Below are 17990 nucleotides of genomic sequence, written 5' to 3'. Positions count from 1 at the left end.
GTGTTGCTATGGTATCCGGGGTGGTTGCTAGGGTGTTGCTAGGTGGTTGCTAGGTGGTTGCTAAGGTGTTGCTAGGCGGTTGCTAAGGTGTTGCTATGGTATCCGGGGTGGTTGCTAAGGTGTTGCTAGGTGGTTGCTAGGTGGTTGCTAGGGTGTTGCTAGGCGGTTGCTAAGGTGTTGCTATGGTATCCGGGGTGGTTGCTAAGGTGTTGCTAGGTGGTTGCTAGGTGGTTGCTAGGGTGTTGCTAGGTGGTTGCTAAGGTGTTGCTATGGTATCCGGGGTGGTTGCTAAGGTGTTGCTAGGTGGTTGCTAGGTGGTTGCTAAGGTGTTGCTAGGCGGTTGCTAAGGTGTTGCTATGGTATCCGGGGTGGTTGCTAAGGTGTTGCTAGGTGGTTGCTAGGTGGTTGCTAAGGTGTTGCTAGGCGGTTGCTAAGGTGTTGCTATGGTATCCAGGGTGGTTGCTAAGGTGTTGCTAGGTGTTTGCTAGGTGGTTGCTAAGGTGTTGCTAGGCGGTTGCTAAGGTGTTGCTATGGTATCCTGGGTGGTTGCTAAGGTGTTGCTAGGTGGTTGCTAAGGTGTTGCTAGGTGGTTGCTAGGTGATGTATATGCATAAATTAGATTAAATGGTGTTTGCACGTTGCTACGCAACGTGCAAATACATCAATCAGCTATGCACGTGGCTCCATTACACACAGTACTGGGGGGGCCGGGGTGTCCAAACTTTTGACCCGTGGCTCCATTACACACAGTACTGGGGGGCCGGGGTGTCCAAACTTTTGACCTAATGCTGTTTTATCCCATAGCTGCTCCATACACTCACAGTACTGGAGTTCTAGCTACCTGTCCTTCGATCTAGCAGCCGTCCTCCGATTGGCCCCATTCATTCCAATGGGGCCACTTCGTACGACAATCGTACGAAATCCGTACGTCGTAACTTTTCGTAACGCATATTTTCGGAAAGAGCTCAATAAGTTCTACAGGTCCTCAATTGGTTTCATCTTCGTATTTCAAAAGTTGCGACGTCCACGGGCGTGCAAAGTTCTGGCCATTCATTTTCAATGGGCAAAAAAACGCGTACTTACGAAGTTTTTACGACAAACGTAAGTCCGATCGGAAAGCTGTATACAAGCCCACCATTCCCGATAAGGACGCACGTTTTCTCTTTTGGACGAAGTCGATATTTCGAAAACTGCGGCACTAGTTAACCGGACAAAAAACAGGTGGAACTAGATTGCAGTTCCTACAGAAACTGCGAGTGTGATTGCAGTGCTGGCTGGTATCTGCTATGGTGTTGCTAAGGTGTTGCTAAGTGGTTGCTAAGGTGTGGCTATGGTATCCGGGGTGGTTGCTAAGGTGTTGCTAAGTGGTTGCTAGGTGGTTGCTAAGGTGTTGCTAGGCGGTTGCTAAGGTGTTGCTATGGTATCTGGGGTGGTTGCTAAGGTGTTGCTAGGTGGTTGCTAAGGTGTTGCTAGGCGGTTGCTAAGGTGTTGCTATGGTATCCAGGGTGGTTGCTAAGGTGTTGCTAGGTGGTTGCTAGGTGGTTGCTAAGGTGTTGCTAGGCGGTTGCTAAGGTGTTGCTATGGTATCCGGGGTGGTTGCTAAGGTGTTGCTAGGTGGTTGCTAGGTGGTTGCTAAGGTGTTGCTAGGCGGTTGCTAAGGTGTTGCTATGGTATCCGGGGTGGTTGCTAAGGTGTTGCTAGGTGGTTGCTAGGGTGTTGCTATGGTATCCGGGGTGGTTGCTAAGGTGTTGCTAGGTGGTTGCTAGGTGGTTGCTAGGGTGTTGCTAGGCGGTTGCTAAGGTGTTGCTATGGTATCCGGGGTGGTTGCTAAGGTGTTGCTAGGTGGTTGCTAAGGTGTTGCTAGGCGGTTGCTAAGGTGTTGCTATGGTATCCGGGGTGGTTGCTAAGGTGTTGCTAGGTGGTTGCTAAGGTGTTGCTAGGCGGTTGCTAAGGTGTTGCTATGGTATCCGGGGTGGTTGCTAAGGTGTTGCTAGGTGGTTGCTAGGGTGTTGCTAGGCGGTTGCTAAGGTGTTGCTATGGTATCCGGGGTGGTTGCTAAGGTGTTGCTAGGTGGTTGCTAGGTGGTTGCTAGGGTGTTGCTAGGCGGTTGCTAAGGTGTTGCTATGGTATCCGGGGTGGTTGCTAAGGTGTTGCTAGGTGGTTGCTAGGTGGTTGCTAGGGTGTTGCTAGGCGGTTGCTAAGGTGTTGCTATGGTATCCGGGGTGGTTGCTAAGGTGTTGCTAGGTGGTTGCTAGGTGGTTGCTAGGGTGTTGCTAGGTGGTTGCTAGGTGGTTGCTAGGGTGTTGCTAGGCGGTTGCTAAGGTGTTGCTATGGTATCCGGGGTGGTTGCTAAGGTGTTGCTAGGTGGTTGCTAGGTGGTTGCTAGGGTGTTGCTAGGCGGTTGCTAAGGTGTTGCTATGGTATCCAGGGTGGTTGCTATGGTGTTGCTAGGTGGTTGCTAGGGTGTTGCTAGGCGGTTGCTAAGGTGTTGCTATGGTATCCGGGGTGGTTGCTAAGGTGTTGCTAGGTGGTTGCTAGGTGGTTGCTAGGGTGTTGCTAGGCGGTTGCTAAGGTGTTGCTATGGTATCCGGGGTGGTTGCTAAGGTGTTGCTAGGTGGTTGCTAGGTGGTTGCTAGGGTGTTGCTAGGCGGTTGCTAAGGTGTTGCTATGGTATCCAGGGTGGTTGCTATGGTGTTGCTAAGTGGTTGGTAGGTCACTCCTAAGCAGTTGCTAGGTGGTTGCTAAGGTGTTGCTATGGTATCCGGGGTGGTTGCTATGGTGTTTCTAGGTGGTTGCTAGGTGATTTATATGCATAAATTAGATTAAATGGTGTTTGCACGTTGCTACGCAACGTGCAAATACATCAATCAGCTATGCACGCTAGGTTGCTCTGGCCGTTCGGGGGTGTCCAAACTTTTGACCCGTGGCTCCATTACACACAGTACTGGGGCTCTGGGGTGTCCAAACTTTTGACCCATGGCTCCATTACACACAGTACTGGGGGGCCGGGGTGTCCAAACTTTTGACCTAATGCTGTTTTATCCCATAGCTGCTCCATTACACACAGTACTGGAGTTCTAGCTACCTGTCCTTCGATCTAGCTGCCGTCCTCCGATTGGCCCCATTCATTCCTATGGGGCCACTTCGTACGACATTCGTATGAAATCCGTACGTCGTAACTTTTCGTAACGCATATTTTCGGAAAGAGCTCAATAAGTTCTACAGGTCCTCAATTTGTTTCATCTTCGTATCTCAAAAATTGCGACGTCCACGGGCGTGCAAAGTTCTGCCCATTCATTTTCAATGCGCGAAAAAACGCGTACTTACGAAGTTTTTACGAAAAACGTAAGTCCGATCGGAAAGCTGTATACAAGCCCACCATTCCCGATATGGACGAACGTTTTCTCTTTTGAACGAAGTCGATATTTCGAAAACTGCGGCACTAGTTAACCGGACAAAAAACAGGTGGAATAATAAGAAGAAGAAGAAGAAGAAGAAGAAGAAGAAGAAGAATAAGACTTAAGAAGAACAATACTGTGATTGCATTACTGCAATCACACTAATAATAATAATAATAAGAAGAAGAAGAAGAAGAAGAATAAGACTTAAGAAGATCAATACTGTGATTGCATTACTGCAATCACACTAACTAGATTGCAGTTCCTGCAGAAACTGCGAGTGTGATTGCAGTGCTGGCTGGTATCTGCTAAGGTGTTGCTAGGTGGTTGCTAAGGTGTTGCTAGGTGGTTGCTAAGGTGTTGCTATGGTATCCGGGGTGGTTGCTAAGGTGTTGCTAGGTGGTTGCTAGGTGGTTGCTAAGGTGTTGCTAGGCGGTTGCTAAGGTGTTGCTATGGTATCCGGGGTGGTTGCTAAGGTGTTGCTAGGTGGTTGCTAGGTGGTTGCTAAGGTGTTGCTAGGCGGTTGCTAAGGTGTTGCTATGGTATCCGGGGTGGTTGCTAAGGTGTTCCTAGGTGGTTGCTAGGTGGTTGCTAGGGTGCTGCTAGGCGGTTGCTAAGGTGTTGCTATGGTATCCGGGGTGGTTGCTAAGGTGTTGCTAGGTGGTTGCTAGGGTGTTTCTAGGCGGTTGCTAAGGTGTTGCTATGGTATCCGGGGTGGTTGCTAAGGTGTTGCTAGGTGGTTGCTAGGTGGTTGCTAGGGTGTTGCTAGGCGGTTGCTAAGGTGTTGCTATGGTATCCAGGGTGGTTGGTAAGGTGTTGCTAGGTGGTTGCTAGGTGGTTGCTAAGGTGTTGCTAGGCGGTTGCTAAGGTGTTGCTATGGTATCCGGGGTGGTTGCTAAGGTGTTGCTAGGTGGTTGCTAGGGTGTTGCTAGGCGGTTGCTAAGGTGTTGCTATGGTATCCGGGGTGGTTGCTAAGGTGTTGTTAGGTGGTTGCTAGGTGGTTGCTAGGGTGTTGCTAGGCGGTTGCTAAGGTGTTGCTATGGTATCCGGGGTGGTTGCTAAGGTGTTGCTAGGTGGTTGCTAGGGTGTTGCTAGGCGGTTGCTAGGCGGTTGCTAAGGTGTTGCTATGGTATCCGGGGTGGTTGCTAAGGTGTTGCTAGGTGGTTGCTAGGTGGTTGCTAGGGTGTTGCTAGGCGGTTGCTAAGGTGTTGCTATGGTATCCGGGGTGGTTGCTAAGGTGTTGCTAGGTGGTTGCTAAGGTGTTGCTAGGCGGTTGCTAAGGTGTTGCTATGGTATCCGGGGTGGTTGCTAAGGTGTTGCTAGGTGGTTGCTAAGGTGTTGCTAGGCGGTTGCTAAGGTGTTGCTATGGTATCCGGGGTGGTTGCTAAGGTGTTGCTAGGTGGTTGCTAGGGTGTTGCTAGGCGGTTGCTAAGGTGTTGCTATGGTATCCGGGGTGGTTGCTAAGGTGTTGCTAGGTGGTTGCTAGGGTGTTGCTAGGCGGTTGCTAAGGTGTTGCTATGGTATCCGGGGTGGTTGCTAAGGTGTTGCTAGGTGGTTGCTAGGTGGTTTCTAGGGTGTTGCTAGGCGGTTGCTAAGGTGTTGCTATGGTATCCGGGGTGGTTGCTAAGGTGTTGCTAGGTGGTTGCTAGGTGGTTGCTAGGGTGTTGCTAGGCGGTTGCTAAGGTGTTGCTATGGTATCCGGGGTGGTTGCTAAGGTGTTGCTAGGTGGTTGCTAGGTGGTTGCTAGGGTGTTGCTAGGCGGTTGCTAAGGTGTTGCTATGGTATCCGGGGTGGTTGCTAAGGTGTTGCTAGGTGGTTGCTAGGTGGTTGCTAGGGTGTTGCTAGGCGGTTGCTAAGGTGTTGCTATGGTATCCGGGGTGTTTGCTAAGGTGTTGCTAGGTGGTTGCTAGGTGGTTGCTAGGGTGTTGCTAGGCGGTTGCTAAGGTGTTGCTATGGTATCCGGGGTGGTTGCTAAGGTGTTGCTAGGTGGTTGCTAGGTGGTTGCTAGGGTGTTGCTAGGGGGTTGCTAAGGTGTTGCTATGGTATCTGGGGTGGTTGCTAAGGTGTTAATAGATGGTTGCTAGGTGGTTGCTATGGTGTTGCTAGGCGGTTGCTAAGGTGTTGCTATGGTATCCGGGGTGGTTGCTATGGTGTTTCTAGGTGGTTGCTAGGTGATGTATATGCATAAATTTGATTAAATGGTGTTTGCACGTTGCTACGCAACGTGCAAATACATCAATCAGCTATGCACGCTAGGTTGCTCTGGCCGTTCGGGGGTGTCCAAACTTTTGACCCGTGGCTCCATTACACACAGTACTGGGGCTCTGGGGTGTCCAAACTTTTGACCCATGGCTCCATTACACACAGTACTGGGGGGCCGGGGTGTCCAAACTTTTGACCTAATGCTGTTTTATCCCATAGCTGCTCCATTACACTCACAGTACTGGAGTTCTAGCTACCTGTCCTTCGATCTAGCTGCCGTCCTCCGATGGGCCCCATTCATTCCAATGGGGCCACTTCGTACGACAATCGTACGAAATCCGTACGTCGTAACTTTTCGTAACGCATATTTTCGGAAAGAGCTCAATAAGTTCTACAGGTCCTCAATTGGTTTCATCTTCGTATTTCAAAAATTGCGACGTCCACGGGCGTGCAAAGTTCTGCCCATTCATTTTCAATGGGCAAAAAAACGCGTACTTACGAAGTTTTTACGAAAAACGTAAGTCCGATCGGAAAGCTGTATACAAGCCCACCATTCCCGATATGGACGCACGTTTTCTCTTTTGAACGAAGTCGATATTTCGAAAACTGCGGCACTAGTTAACCGGACAAAAAACAGGTGGAATAATAATAAGAAGAAGAAGAAGAATAAGACTTAAGAAGAACAATACTGTGATTGCATTACTGCAATCACACTAACTAGATTGCAGTTCCTACAGAAACTGCGAGTGTGATTGCAGTGCTGGCTGGTATCTGCTATGGTGTTGCTAAGGTGTTGCTATGGTATCCGGGGTGGTTGCTAAGGTGTTGTTAGGTGGTTGCTAAGGTGTTGCTAGGCGGTTGCTAAGGTGTTGCTATGGTATCCGGGTGGTTGCTAAGGTGTTGCTAAGTGGTTGCTAGGTGGTTGCTAAGGTGTTGCTAGGCGGTTGCTAAGGTGTTGCTATGGTATCCGGGTGGTTGCTAAGGTGTTGCTAGGTGGTTGCTAGGTGGTTGCTAAGGTGTTGCTAGGTGGTTGCTAAGGTGTTGCTAGGCGGTTGCTAAGGTGTTGCTAGGCGGTTGCTAAGGTGTTGCTATGGTATTTGGGGTGGTTGCTAAGGTGTTGCTAGGTGGTTGCTAGGTGGTTGCTAAGGTGTTGCTAGGCGGTTGCTAAGGTGTTGCTATGGTATCCGGGGTGGTTGCTAAGGTGTTGCTAGATGGTTGCTAGGTGGTTGCTAGGGTGTTGCTAGGCGGTTGCTAAGGTGTTGCTATGGTATCTTGGGTGGTTGCTAAGGTGTTGCTAGGTGGTTGCTAGGTGGTTGCTATGGTGTTGCTAGGCGGTTGCTAAGGTGTTGCTACGGTATCCGGGGTGGTTGCTAAGGTGTTGCTAAGTGGTTGCTAGGTGGTTGCTAGGGTGTTGCTAGGCGGTTGCTAAGGTGTTGCTATGGTATCCGGGGTGGTTGCTAAGGTGTTGCTAGGTGGTTGCTAGGTGATTGCTAGGGTGTTGCTAGGCGGTTGCTAAGGTGTTGCTATGGTATCCGGGGTGGTTGCTAAGGTGTTGCTAGGTGGTTGCTAGGTGGTTGCTAAGGTGTTGCTAGGCGGTTGCTAAGGTGTTGCTATGGTATCTTGGGTGGTTGCTAAGGTGTTGCTAGGTGGTTGCTAGGTGGTTGCTAGGGTGTTGCTAGGCGGTTGCTAAGGTGTTGCTATGGTATCCGGGGTGGTTGCTAAGGTGTTGCTAGGTGGTTGCTAGGTGGTTGCTAGGGTGTTGCTAGGCGGTTGCTAAGGTGTTGCTATGGTATCCGGGGTGGTTGCTAAGGTGTTGCTAGGTGGTTGCTAGGTGGTTGCTAGCGTGTTGCTAGGCGGTTGCTAAGGTGTTGCTATGGTATCCGGGGTGGTTGCTAAGGTGTTGCTAGGTGGTTGCTAGGCGGTTGCTAAGGTGTTGCTATGGTATCCGGGGTGGTTGCTAAGGTGTTGCTAGGTGGTTGCTAGGTGGTTGCTAAGGTGTTGCTAGGCGGTTGCTAAGGTGTTGCTATGGTATCCGGGGTGGTTGCTAAGGTGTTGCTAGGTGTTTGCTAGGTGGTTGCTAAGGTGTTGCTAGGCGGTTGCTAAGGTGTTGCTATGGTATCCGGGGTGGTTGCTAAGGTGTTGCTAGGTGGTTGCTAGGTGGTTGCTAAGGTGTTGCTAGGTGGTTGCTAGGTGATGTATATGCATAAATTTGATTAAATGGTGTTTGCACGTTGCTACGCAACGTGCAAATACATCAATCAGCTATGCACGCTAGGTTGCTTTGGCCGTTCTGGGGTGTCCAAACTTTTGACCCGTGGCTCCATTACACACAGTACTGGGGGGGCCGGGGTGTCCAAACTTTTGACCCGTGGCTCCATTACACACAGTACTGGGGGGCCGGGGTGTCCAAACTTTTGACCTAATGCTGTTTTATCCCATAGCTGCTCCATTACACACAGTACTGGAGTTCTAGCTACCTGTCCTTCGATCTAGCTGCCGTCCTCCGATTGGCCCCATTCATTCCAATGGGGCCACTTCGTACGACAATCGTACGAAATCCGTACGTCGTAACTTTTCGTAACGCATATTTTCGGAAAGAGCTCAATAAGTTCTACAGGTCCTCAATTGGTTTCATCTTCGTATTTCAAAAATTGCGACGTCCACGGGCGTGCAAAGTTCTGCCCATTCATTTTCAATGGTCAAAAAAACGCGTACTTACGAAGTTTTTACGAAAAACGTAAGTCCGATCGGAAAGCTGTATACAAGCCCACCATTCCCGATATGGACGCACGTTTTCTCTTTTGAACGAAGTCGATATTTCGAAAACTGCGGCACTAGTTAACCGGACAAAAAACAGGTGGAATAATAATAATAAGAAGAATAAGACTTAAGAAGAACAATACTGTGATTGCATACTGCAATCACACTAATAAGAAACAGACTTAAGAAGATCAATAGTGTGATCTGCAATCACACTAATAAGAAACAGACTTAAGAAGATCAATAGTGTGATCTGCAATCACACTAATAAAAAAAATCAAAAGATAAAAAGCAAAAATACAAAACTATAACTATAATAACTATAAGAATAAGAATAATAAAAAATAAATAAAATGAAAATAAAATAAGGAAACAAAATGAAAAAGGAAATAATAAAACTAAAAGAAGAACTAAAATAAAAGTTAAGAATAAATAAGTTTAAGTAAAACAGGAACAGGCTGTCTGAAAGTGGTTAGATATTAATAGTTTAAAATGATTTAGTGACACCAGTGAGCTGAGATTTTGAGTGTCCTGTAGTGAATTCCAGCTCACTGGTGCACTGTAGCTAAAAGCAGATTTTCCCAGTTCACTAAAAACTTTCGGAACCTGGCAGCTGATCCAATCACTAGTGCGAGTCAGATAATTACTGTTTTTTACATTCATCAATGAAGCGATGTATTCTGGAAAATGACCGAAGAGTGTCTTATAAATAAAAATCAACCAGTGTTTTTATCTTCGTACCGTTAAAGATGGCCAACCAACTTTTGCGTACAGCTCACAGTGGTGAGTTCTGTATGGATCTCCAGTGATGAACCTCAGTGCAGAGTGATACACTGGGTCCAATAATCTGAGGGAGCATGTTTATAAATAATGTCGCCATAGTCCAGCACTGACAGTAAAGTTGCCTCAACTATTCTTTTTCTGGCGTGCATGGGGAAACAGGACTTGTGTCTATAAAAATAACCCAGCTTTTGTCTGCATTTACTGATTAGTTTATTTATGTGTGGTTTAAAGCTGAGTTTATCATGCAGCCATATGCCAAGATATTTATACTCTGTGACTCTCTCAATGCTGGATCCTTCCAGGGTTGTAATGTTTACAGTACTAAAATCGGTGTTTAGAGATCTGGAAAACAACATAAACTTAGTTTTCATGGCATTTAAAACTAGTTTGTGCTTATACAATGCAACTTGTTAGGCATTAAATGAGCTCTGTAATTTTCTTGTTGCAGCCTGAACAGAATCAGCTGAGCAATATAAAATTGTGTCATCTGCATAAAGGTGGATTTTGCAGTCTGAGGTAGAAGCAGAGGCAGCAATATTATTTATGTATATATTAAATAGAACTGGACCCAAAATTGAACCTTGTGGGACGCCTTTAGTCACAGATACCAAATCTGATTTAAAATTATTTAATGACATGGATTGTTTTCTGTCAGTGAGGTAGTTTTGGGTCAATTCCAGAACATATTTATCAAAGCCAAATTCCTTAAAAGAAGAGAGTGATCAACTGTGTCGAAGGCTTTTGTTAATTCAATAAAAATAGCTGCACAATGTTTCTTCTTGTCCATTTCTGAATAGAGATCATTTAAAGCCAATGTTGTAGCAGAGATAGTGCTTTGTCCTTCTCTAAAATTAGACTAATATTTAGATAAAACAGAATTTTCGAGAAGAAATTATTTCAATTGTTGGTTCACTAGAGATACTAAAATCTTTGCTAAACACGACAGTTTTTGTGAGATTGGTCTATAATTACTTAACTCTGTTGTCTCACCACCTTTATGCAGAGGAATTACATGAGCTGTTTTCCAGACCCTGGGAATTCTGCAAGATAAAACTGAGAGATTAAAATGTATAAAATGTATTCTGAAATAATTGGGGCTGCGAGATGCAATAAAAAAGGGGTCCAGCCCATCTTCTCCAGTGGTTTTTCGTGGATTAATTTTAGCCAGGGCATTAGCAACTAAATATGGAGAAAATGGCTGAAGTGAGAAGAGACCATGTGTTTTAGAAACAGTAGAGTTGGGATCAGTTTTATTCAATATCTTTGTGCTATTTTTATCAAAGATGTGGCCAGCTGCAGCAAAATGTGAGTTAAAAGCTTGACATATTTCCTTCTGGCCAGAAATTAGCTTATCATTAACTAAAACACTGGTTGGAAAGGGATGAGAATTATTTTTGAGGGAATGTACTATTTTCCAGAAGTTTTGAGGGTTTCTAGAGCTGGTGATTAAGTTAAGGTAATATTCTGATTTAGCTTTTCTAACAACAGAAGTACATTTGTTTCTCAGCTGTCTAAATATAAGCTGATGGTCTCTCTCCCCTGAGCGTCTAGCAGTTGACCAAGCTTTATTTCTGGCCTTAAACAATGAGGAAACTTCACCTGTAAACCAGGGGCTTGACCGTCTCTTCTTCTTGACCTTTTAAAAGGGGCATGTTTGTTTACCACTGTTAAAGTTTTACTGAAATGGTTTAGTGCCCCATCCACATCAGGGATTTCTGAAGTAAGGTAGATTTCACTCATTGCCAAGTCAGAAAGGAAAACTTCCTCGTTAAAATTATTAAAATTTCTTCTAACCACCAATCGAGAGCCTGTTTTGTTTGTCCAACTGCTTCTAATGCATCCGATGGGACAATGATCATTTATGCCAAGTTAAAAGACTCCTGAAGCAGTAATTTTGTCAGCTTTATTGGACAGTATTAGATCTATCAGGGTTGACTTGGTAGCTTCTTTCAGATTTGGGCGACTTGTTTCATTGATTAATTGTGTTAGGGTAAGATTTCCACATATTTCCTTTAAGTGATCGGATGCATTAGAAAGCCAGTTGAGGTTAAAATCACCTAGAACCAGCAATTCAGAACTACTAAATTTAGATAAAAGATCAGCTAATTCCTTGACTGCAGAGTGCGGGGCAGAGGGAGGCCTGTATATCCCAATTAAAACAAAAGAGTTATTTTTCCCAAGTGAAACCTTAAGGGCTAAAAACTCATAACATTTTTCTTTAGATACTGCACATAAAACCGTAGTCTGTATATTTACTCCCCTTGAAATTCAATCTTTTCTATGGAGGATAAAATTATTTAAAACTACAACTTAATCATTGGTTCTATGACTAAGCCAGGTCTCTGTTAAAACTATTATATCAGGATTAGATTGTGCAACCAGGATTTTAAGATGATCCATTCTATCTTTCTGTAGTAGGCTTCTACTATTTAAATGGATTATACCTAAACCTTTTCTTTTTTGAAAACTTTCAAGATTACTCATTGGATTAACTGTACAGTTTTACTTTTGGTTTACAGTAATATGAGATGGTTTAACGTGTATAAGATTATTACAATAACTAAAAACATTAAACTTTTGTAGATTAAAGGCATTTTTTGTAAAAATGCTGGTCCTAGGTCTTCTACTACTAATGACTACTGGTATAATTGAACTTGCATTGTAGGTCTTGGGTAGTCATTTAAAATTAAAAACAGAGTAAAACATATTGTGTCCTAAAATCTGAGCACCCAGCCTATTGGGATGAAAGCCATCAAATCTTTAGAAAGAGGGGCGATTCCAAAAGAGGTTAAAATTGTCTATAAAAGCCAAGCCTTGGGAGACGCAGGTATTCTGAAGACAGGTATGAAGATTTAAAAGTCCACTAAAATGACCTGAGCCTCTTCCTAGCGAAGGAATTGGTCCAGAAATAAAAACAGAAACCCCCGCTGCCCAGTGGGGTTTCTGGATGGGGTGGGGGTGAAGTTGGCTGAAGAGCTCACTCTGATGGGTTTTGTTGGAGTGGCGTCATCCAGCTCTTCCAGTACGGAGAACCTGTTGCTCAGACAGATCTCCCGCGTTTTCGGGTGGCGGGCAGAGAGTCTACCGCCCCGCGGACCTCCACCTGCGACGGACCATGGCTCAGGCTGGCGCGGCGTGGGTCTTGGGCTTAGCTCCAAGCGGAGGCCAGTGCTCCTCCTCCCTCGAAATCGAAGCAGCCGTTCGAGGTAAACTGCCGTCTAAACCCGCGCTGATCGCCTGAGATGTCGCCAGCATGGAGTCAAGGAGATCCTCATCGTCTCTAATCTGGTGGAGCACAGAGATTCTTCCCTCCAGTTCAGAGACCTTCTGGCTCAGCCATAGACAGCTGCTGCAACCGGTTGGAGAGCTAAGTGGGGCCATATCAAATAGTCCGGAGGTAAAAAAAAAAAAAAAAAAAAATTATAATAAAATGAAGTAAATGGGTTAATTAAAATAAAATGAAATAGGTTAAATGAAAAAAATAAATAAATGTAGTTAAAGTCAATGGGCTATTCAGCCTTGTGTTTAGCTAAGCTAGCTGACGCGCTCTCTCGGTCGTCGTATGGCAGAGTGGCCAGATGAAAGCAACTCCTTAATAAAAGGCACAAGGCAGCCCATCTGGAAATTGCCAAAAAGGCACCTGAAGGACTCTCTGGTCTGATGAGACAAAGATTGAACTCTTTGGTGTGAATGCCAGGTGTCATGTTTGGAGGAAACCAGGCACTGCTCATCACGAAGCCAATACCATCCCTACAGTAAAGCATGGTGGTGGCAGCATCATGCTATGGGGATGTTTTTCAGCAGCAGGAACTGGCAGACTAGTCAGGATAGAGGGAAAGATGAATGCAGCAATGTACAGAGACATCCTGGATGAAAAGCTACTCCAGAGTGCTCTTGACCTCAGACTGGGTCAACGGTTCATTTTTCAGCAGAACAACGATCCGAAGTACACAGCCAAGATCTCTGTGAATGTCCTGGAGTGGCCCAGCTGTAACGATCAGGAGGCAGCCGTAATATCGGGTAAGACAAACTTTAATATAAATAAACAAAGAAACAAACCAAAGATAATAATAACGAAACAAACAGGGAGGCTAACAAAAACAACAAGGAACTAAACTAGACAGATAATAACAAGAAAAGAGAAATAAAAAAGGAAATAAACTTGATAATAAACAAGAGGTAAACAAAGAGATAAACAGAGCGCAATAAACGGGGCTAAAGACTGGAACAAACGAGAGAAGACAAACGGCAGGTGAAGGTGCAAAGGCTGACGAATAAACACAGACATAAGGGGACTATTTATACACACAGGAAACAATGAACACCTGGGGAAACGGGTAACGAGGGCAGGAGCTACAAATTACAAACACGTGGCGGAAAAATACTGGGGAAAAACACTGGGAAACGGAGAAATACAGGGAAACAGAGCAAGTTCGTGACACCAGCCAGAGCCCAGACTCGAATCCGATTGAACATCTCTGGAGAGATCTGAAAATGGCTGTGCACAGACATCTCCCATCCAACCTGATGGAGCTTCAGAGGTACTGCAGAGAAAAATGGGCAAAACTGCCTAAAGAGAGGAGTGCCAAGCTTGTGGCATCATTTTCAAAAAGACTTGAGGCTGTAGTTGCTGCCAAAGGTGGTTCTACAAAGTATTAAGCAAAGACTGTAAATACTTATGTAAATATGATTTCTTTGTTTTTTAATTTTAATAGATTTTCAAAACTCTCAAGAAAACGTTTTTCACATGGGCATAATGGGGTATTTTGTGTAGAATTTTGAGGAAAGAGATTAATTTAATACAATTTGGAATCAGGCTGTAACGTAACAAAATGTGGAAAAAGTGAAGCGCTGTGAATACTTTCCGGGTTCACTGTAAGTCACCATGAACTACTTAGACCAAACAGATGTTTTCCTTGTTTACCTTTAGGGGTGTAATGATACAATTAAGGCCCAAGTAACAGTGCTAGCTTTGAGTTGATGTTGTGCTACACAGTGGTGCTCAGACCCTGGCAGAATTTGTGATTATTGGACCATTTTTCAGAGAATTTTATTTATAGTCAGTTGTTGGGTGACATTTACCATAAAATATTAGTTTACCCAGCGCTTTTTCTAATTTGTTGAAAAATAATCCATCCAGCAAATTCCATTGGTGCAGTAGCAGCATTCTGACCTGGAGTGAGAACAGTAGAGACAACATTCTCCCCATTCTAGTCAGTGGAGCATCAACATCTCTCTAAAGCTGCTGTTTTAACTGATACAGAAAGACAGGTATCTGCTAACAGCTTTTACCATTGCATGAAGCATAAAGTAAAACATGTTGGATAACTTACTTATTTACATGTTGATGTTTTTTTGGGATGCTTAGCGATTTACAGACAGATGCTTTATTATGTTGTGCTACAAATCAAAAAATAACATTTTGTGTTTTTGGAACAGATACAGAACATTTGGGGGAGAGGAGGAAAAGCATAACTCCCCCTCCCAGTAGTAAGTTACACTAGCTCTGTATTATTATAAATTCACACTACACTGCTTCTATAATTAGATTTTGAAGCATGAAAATTGTAGTAGAACCTAAAAAGTTCTGGCCTGGTGTAGTAAAGCTAATACAGTAACACATTTCCGATAATCATGTTAACTCATAATGTCCTCTTCATTAAACAGTGTCCGAGCTGAGGGTGGTTCTGCTGGGGAAGAACAGCTCAGAGATCAGCAGAGTGGGGAACTTCATCCTGGGCAGAGATGCTTTTAATACTGACGCTCCGCCTCCTTCAGTAGAGCAGCACAGTGAGAACGATGGAGGAACAGTTGAGGGAAGATACATCACCCTCATCAACACACCTCACCTGTTTGATCCTCAGCTGTCTGCAGAGGAGCTGAATCAGAGAGTGAGAGAGTGCATGCCTCTGTGTTCTCCTGGACCTCATGTTCTAGTTCTGGTTCTACAGCCAGACGACTTCACTGAGAAAGACCTTGACAGACTGCATTACATCTTCCACTCTCTGTCTGAAGATCCTTATAAACACACTCTGGTTCTGAAGACAGAAAACAAAGATAATGGTACTGTTGATAGTGATCAGGAGATCATTGTACAGAAGATCATTGCAGAATGCAATAACAGATGTTTAGAGCTGAGAGGGAGTAGTTCTGCTGTTGTGAAGATGATGGAGGAGATGTTTAGCAAGAATGGAGGACAATACCTTATCTGTGAGGAGTTTGAAGATGCTCCACTTGTGAAACCACAAAAAGAAAGAACAGAACAAGAGTTTGGACAAACAGACCTACATAAACGTGAGTATGATTAAACTTAAGAATTAAGTCACAATGAACTGCTTAGACTAAACAGAAGCTTTTCCTTGTCTAGGGTGTAATGATACAATCAAGGCCCAAGTAACAGTGCTACCTTTGAGTTGATGTTGTGCTACACAGTGGTGCTCAGACCCTGGCAGAATTTGTGATTATTGGACCATTTTTCAGAGAATATGATAATGAAAAAATATTATTTTATTTATAGTCAGTTGTTGGGTGACATTTACCATAAAATATTAATTTACTCAGCGCTATTTCTAATTTGTCGAAAAATAATCCATCCAGCAAATTCCATTGGTGCAGTAGCAGCATTCTGACCTGGAGTGAGAACAGTAAAGACAACATTCTCCCCATTCTAGTCAGTGGAGCATCAACAGAACTGATATGCAAAAACTATTCTTTTATTCATTGTTGGTGGTTGGGTGACATTTACCCAGTTCACCCCTCATTTATTAGTTCACCCTGAGCTATTTCTAATTTGTCACAAAAGAAACCATTCCTCTTGATTGATAGGGGAATACACATACCACTAAAAATCCACTCCAGGTTTTCCAGGTTGCCCACAGCAACTCACTGCATGCAAGTGAATGAATGGTCAGTGCATAGACAGTGCAGGCTGCTAAAAACTGGAGAAGGTAACGTCAGCCCTACTGCCATCTCATATGTCCAGCTTTTGTTAAAACCTTATTTTTCTTTATATCCCCTTAAAATCTCTCTTGACATTTTTGACTTTGAGATCATCTCAGATGAATATATGGAGTATAAAAAAAACATCTCCAAACTATGACATTTCCTCCTCCATGCTTCTCAGTTGGGACAGATTGCTCAAATTTGGTTTGTTTTAGTTACTCTTCCCAAATATTTCAACTTTGGATTCATCTGTCCAAAACAAAAGTCCTGGTAAAGGTCTAGGTCTGTAGTCCATGTATTGCTCCCTTATTTGTATAATAGTTTTCAGCTGTGCAACATAATTGGTTGAAGTTAGCAGTTCCAGTATTCCATGTTCTTGGACTTCTTGCCTTCTTGCCTTTGCTTTCTTGTGCATGAGCTTCAGAAAAGGCTACATTTTAGGAATGTTCCATGCAGACCGGGTTGATGTAGTGTGTGGCGCATGGTCTGAGCGCTGCAGACTGACCTCATACGTCTTCAAGCTCTGCAGCAATGCTGGCTTCTTTGTTTGATGAGCCTGGGGAGGCCTGTTCTGAGTGGAACACATTCTGAAAAACTGCTGGATGACCAAGGCTATCGTGCTATATATTAGTTTATCTCCGTTATCTTTGAGGAGAACAACAATTCTTACATTGTTGAATGCATTGTGCCATGTTGAATATCTAGTACCCAGTATGAGAACACCAAATTTGACAGCCCTGCTTTCCATTCACACCTGGAACCTTGTAACACTAACTGGGGCGCATGGAGGTTTTCCAAGAATATAATGATCCCAAACACACCTCCAAAATGACAACTGCCTTGCAATGGTAGCTGAAGGTATACAGTATGGACTGGCAAGTAAATCAATACTGCCATCCAAGTTGTACAATCCAGTTATATCAAAGTTTCATTTCTTTAGTAGTGTCACATGAAAACATTTGCAGACATAGGTGTATGTAATTACATACATTTGGGCACCCCTGATCATTTTCATGATTTTTATTTATGAATCATTGGTTGTTCAAATCAGCAATTTCAGTTAAATCTTAAATTTAAAATCTACAATCGAGAAATAAAATGAAGTTTATAGGATTTACAAAAAGTGTGCAATAATTTTTTAAACAAAATAATGCCAGAAAAAGAAAAATCTCAGATAATCAACCCACAGAGCAGCTCCAAAGACCTACTGTGTCACTGTGCATCGTTTAACTATTCAGCACATTTTACAGAAGGAGATGCTGTATGGGAGAGAAATTAATGCCGAAAAAGCCTTTTCTGACCATACACCACAAACAGAGTCACTTGAGGTGCTAAAACACATTTGGACAAGCCAGCTTAATTTTGAAATAAGGTTCTGTGGGCTGATGAAACTAAAACTTGTTATTTGGCGGTATGCATGGTAAAAAAAAATGCATGGTAAAAAAAGAACACAGCATTTTAAGACAAACTCTTGCTCCCCACAGTAAAATTTGGTGCTGTGGGGCTGTGTGGTCAGTGCAGGTACTGGGAATTGTTGCATACAAACCAAAATAATTATCCATTTACTATGGTTTATGAAGGTTCACCAGGAGTCGTAGATTCTTCTCAAAACAAAACAAGTTTATTAACAGGAGGCTCCTGGAGAGCCTACCCTGAAGCCTCACGATTCGCAGACCGGTCAGCTTCCAGGGACGGACTTACATTTTACAGTTGTATTAAAAGAACTCTATTCTCCTCGACTCCTTCCAGTATAAAGTCACCTTAACATACAATAGATCCCTCCATAGATCCCTGCTAATCCTAAAGTTGGGTTTCCTGTTTTGCATGAAAAACTAACAGTTCAGCTATACCATGTCTGAAGAATGTGTGGACAACGCACCAGGCCTTCCTGTTTTGCATGTCTAG

General features: G+C 44.0%; 1 protein-coding gene across 1 annotated transcript in view; it reads left to right on the top strand.

Annotated features, from left to right (window-relative positions):
* Nucleotides 1-17990, top strand: part of LOC111190173 (interferon-induced very large GTPase 1-like) — a 79261-nt gene that overhangs the window by 51311 nt on the left and 9960 nt on the right. Inside the window, exons 4-5 of the mRNA XM_049475693.1 lie at nt 14583-14633; nt 14811-15437. Coding sequence (XP_049331650.1) covers nt 14583-14633; nt 14811-15437 — 678 coding nt within the window. The remainder of the gene's footprint in view (nt 1-14582; nt 14634-14810; nt 15438-17990) is intronic.

Source organism: Astyanax mexicanus, chromosome 3 (genome assembly GCF_023375975.1).
Source record: "Astyanax mexicanus isolate ESR-SI-001 chromosome 3, AstMex3_surface, whole genome shotgun sequence".
NCBI lineage: Eukaryota > Metazoa > Chordata > Actinopteri > Characiformes > Acestrorhamphidae > Astyanax > Astyanax mexicanus.
The sequence above is the reverse complement of the archived record's forward strand: the minus strand, read 5'-3'. Positions and strand labels throughout refer to the sequence as shown.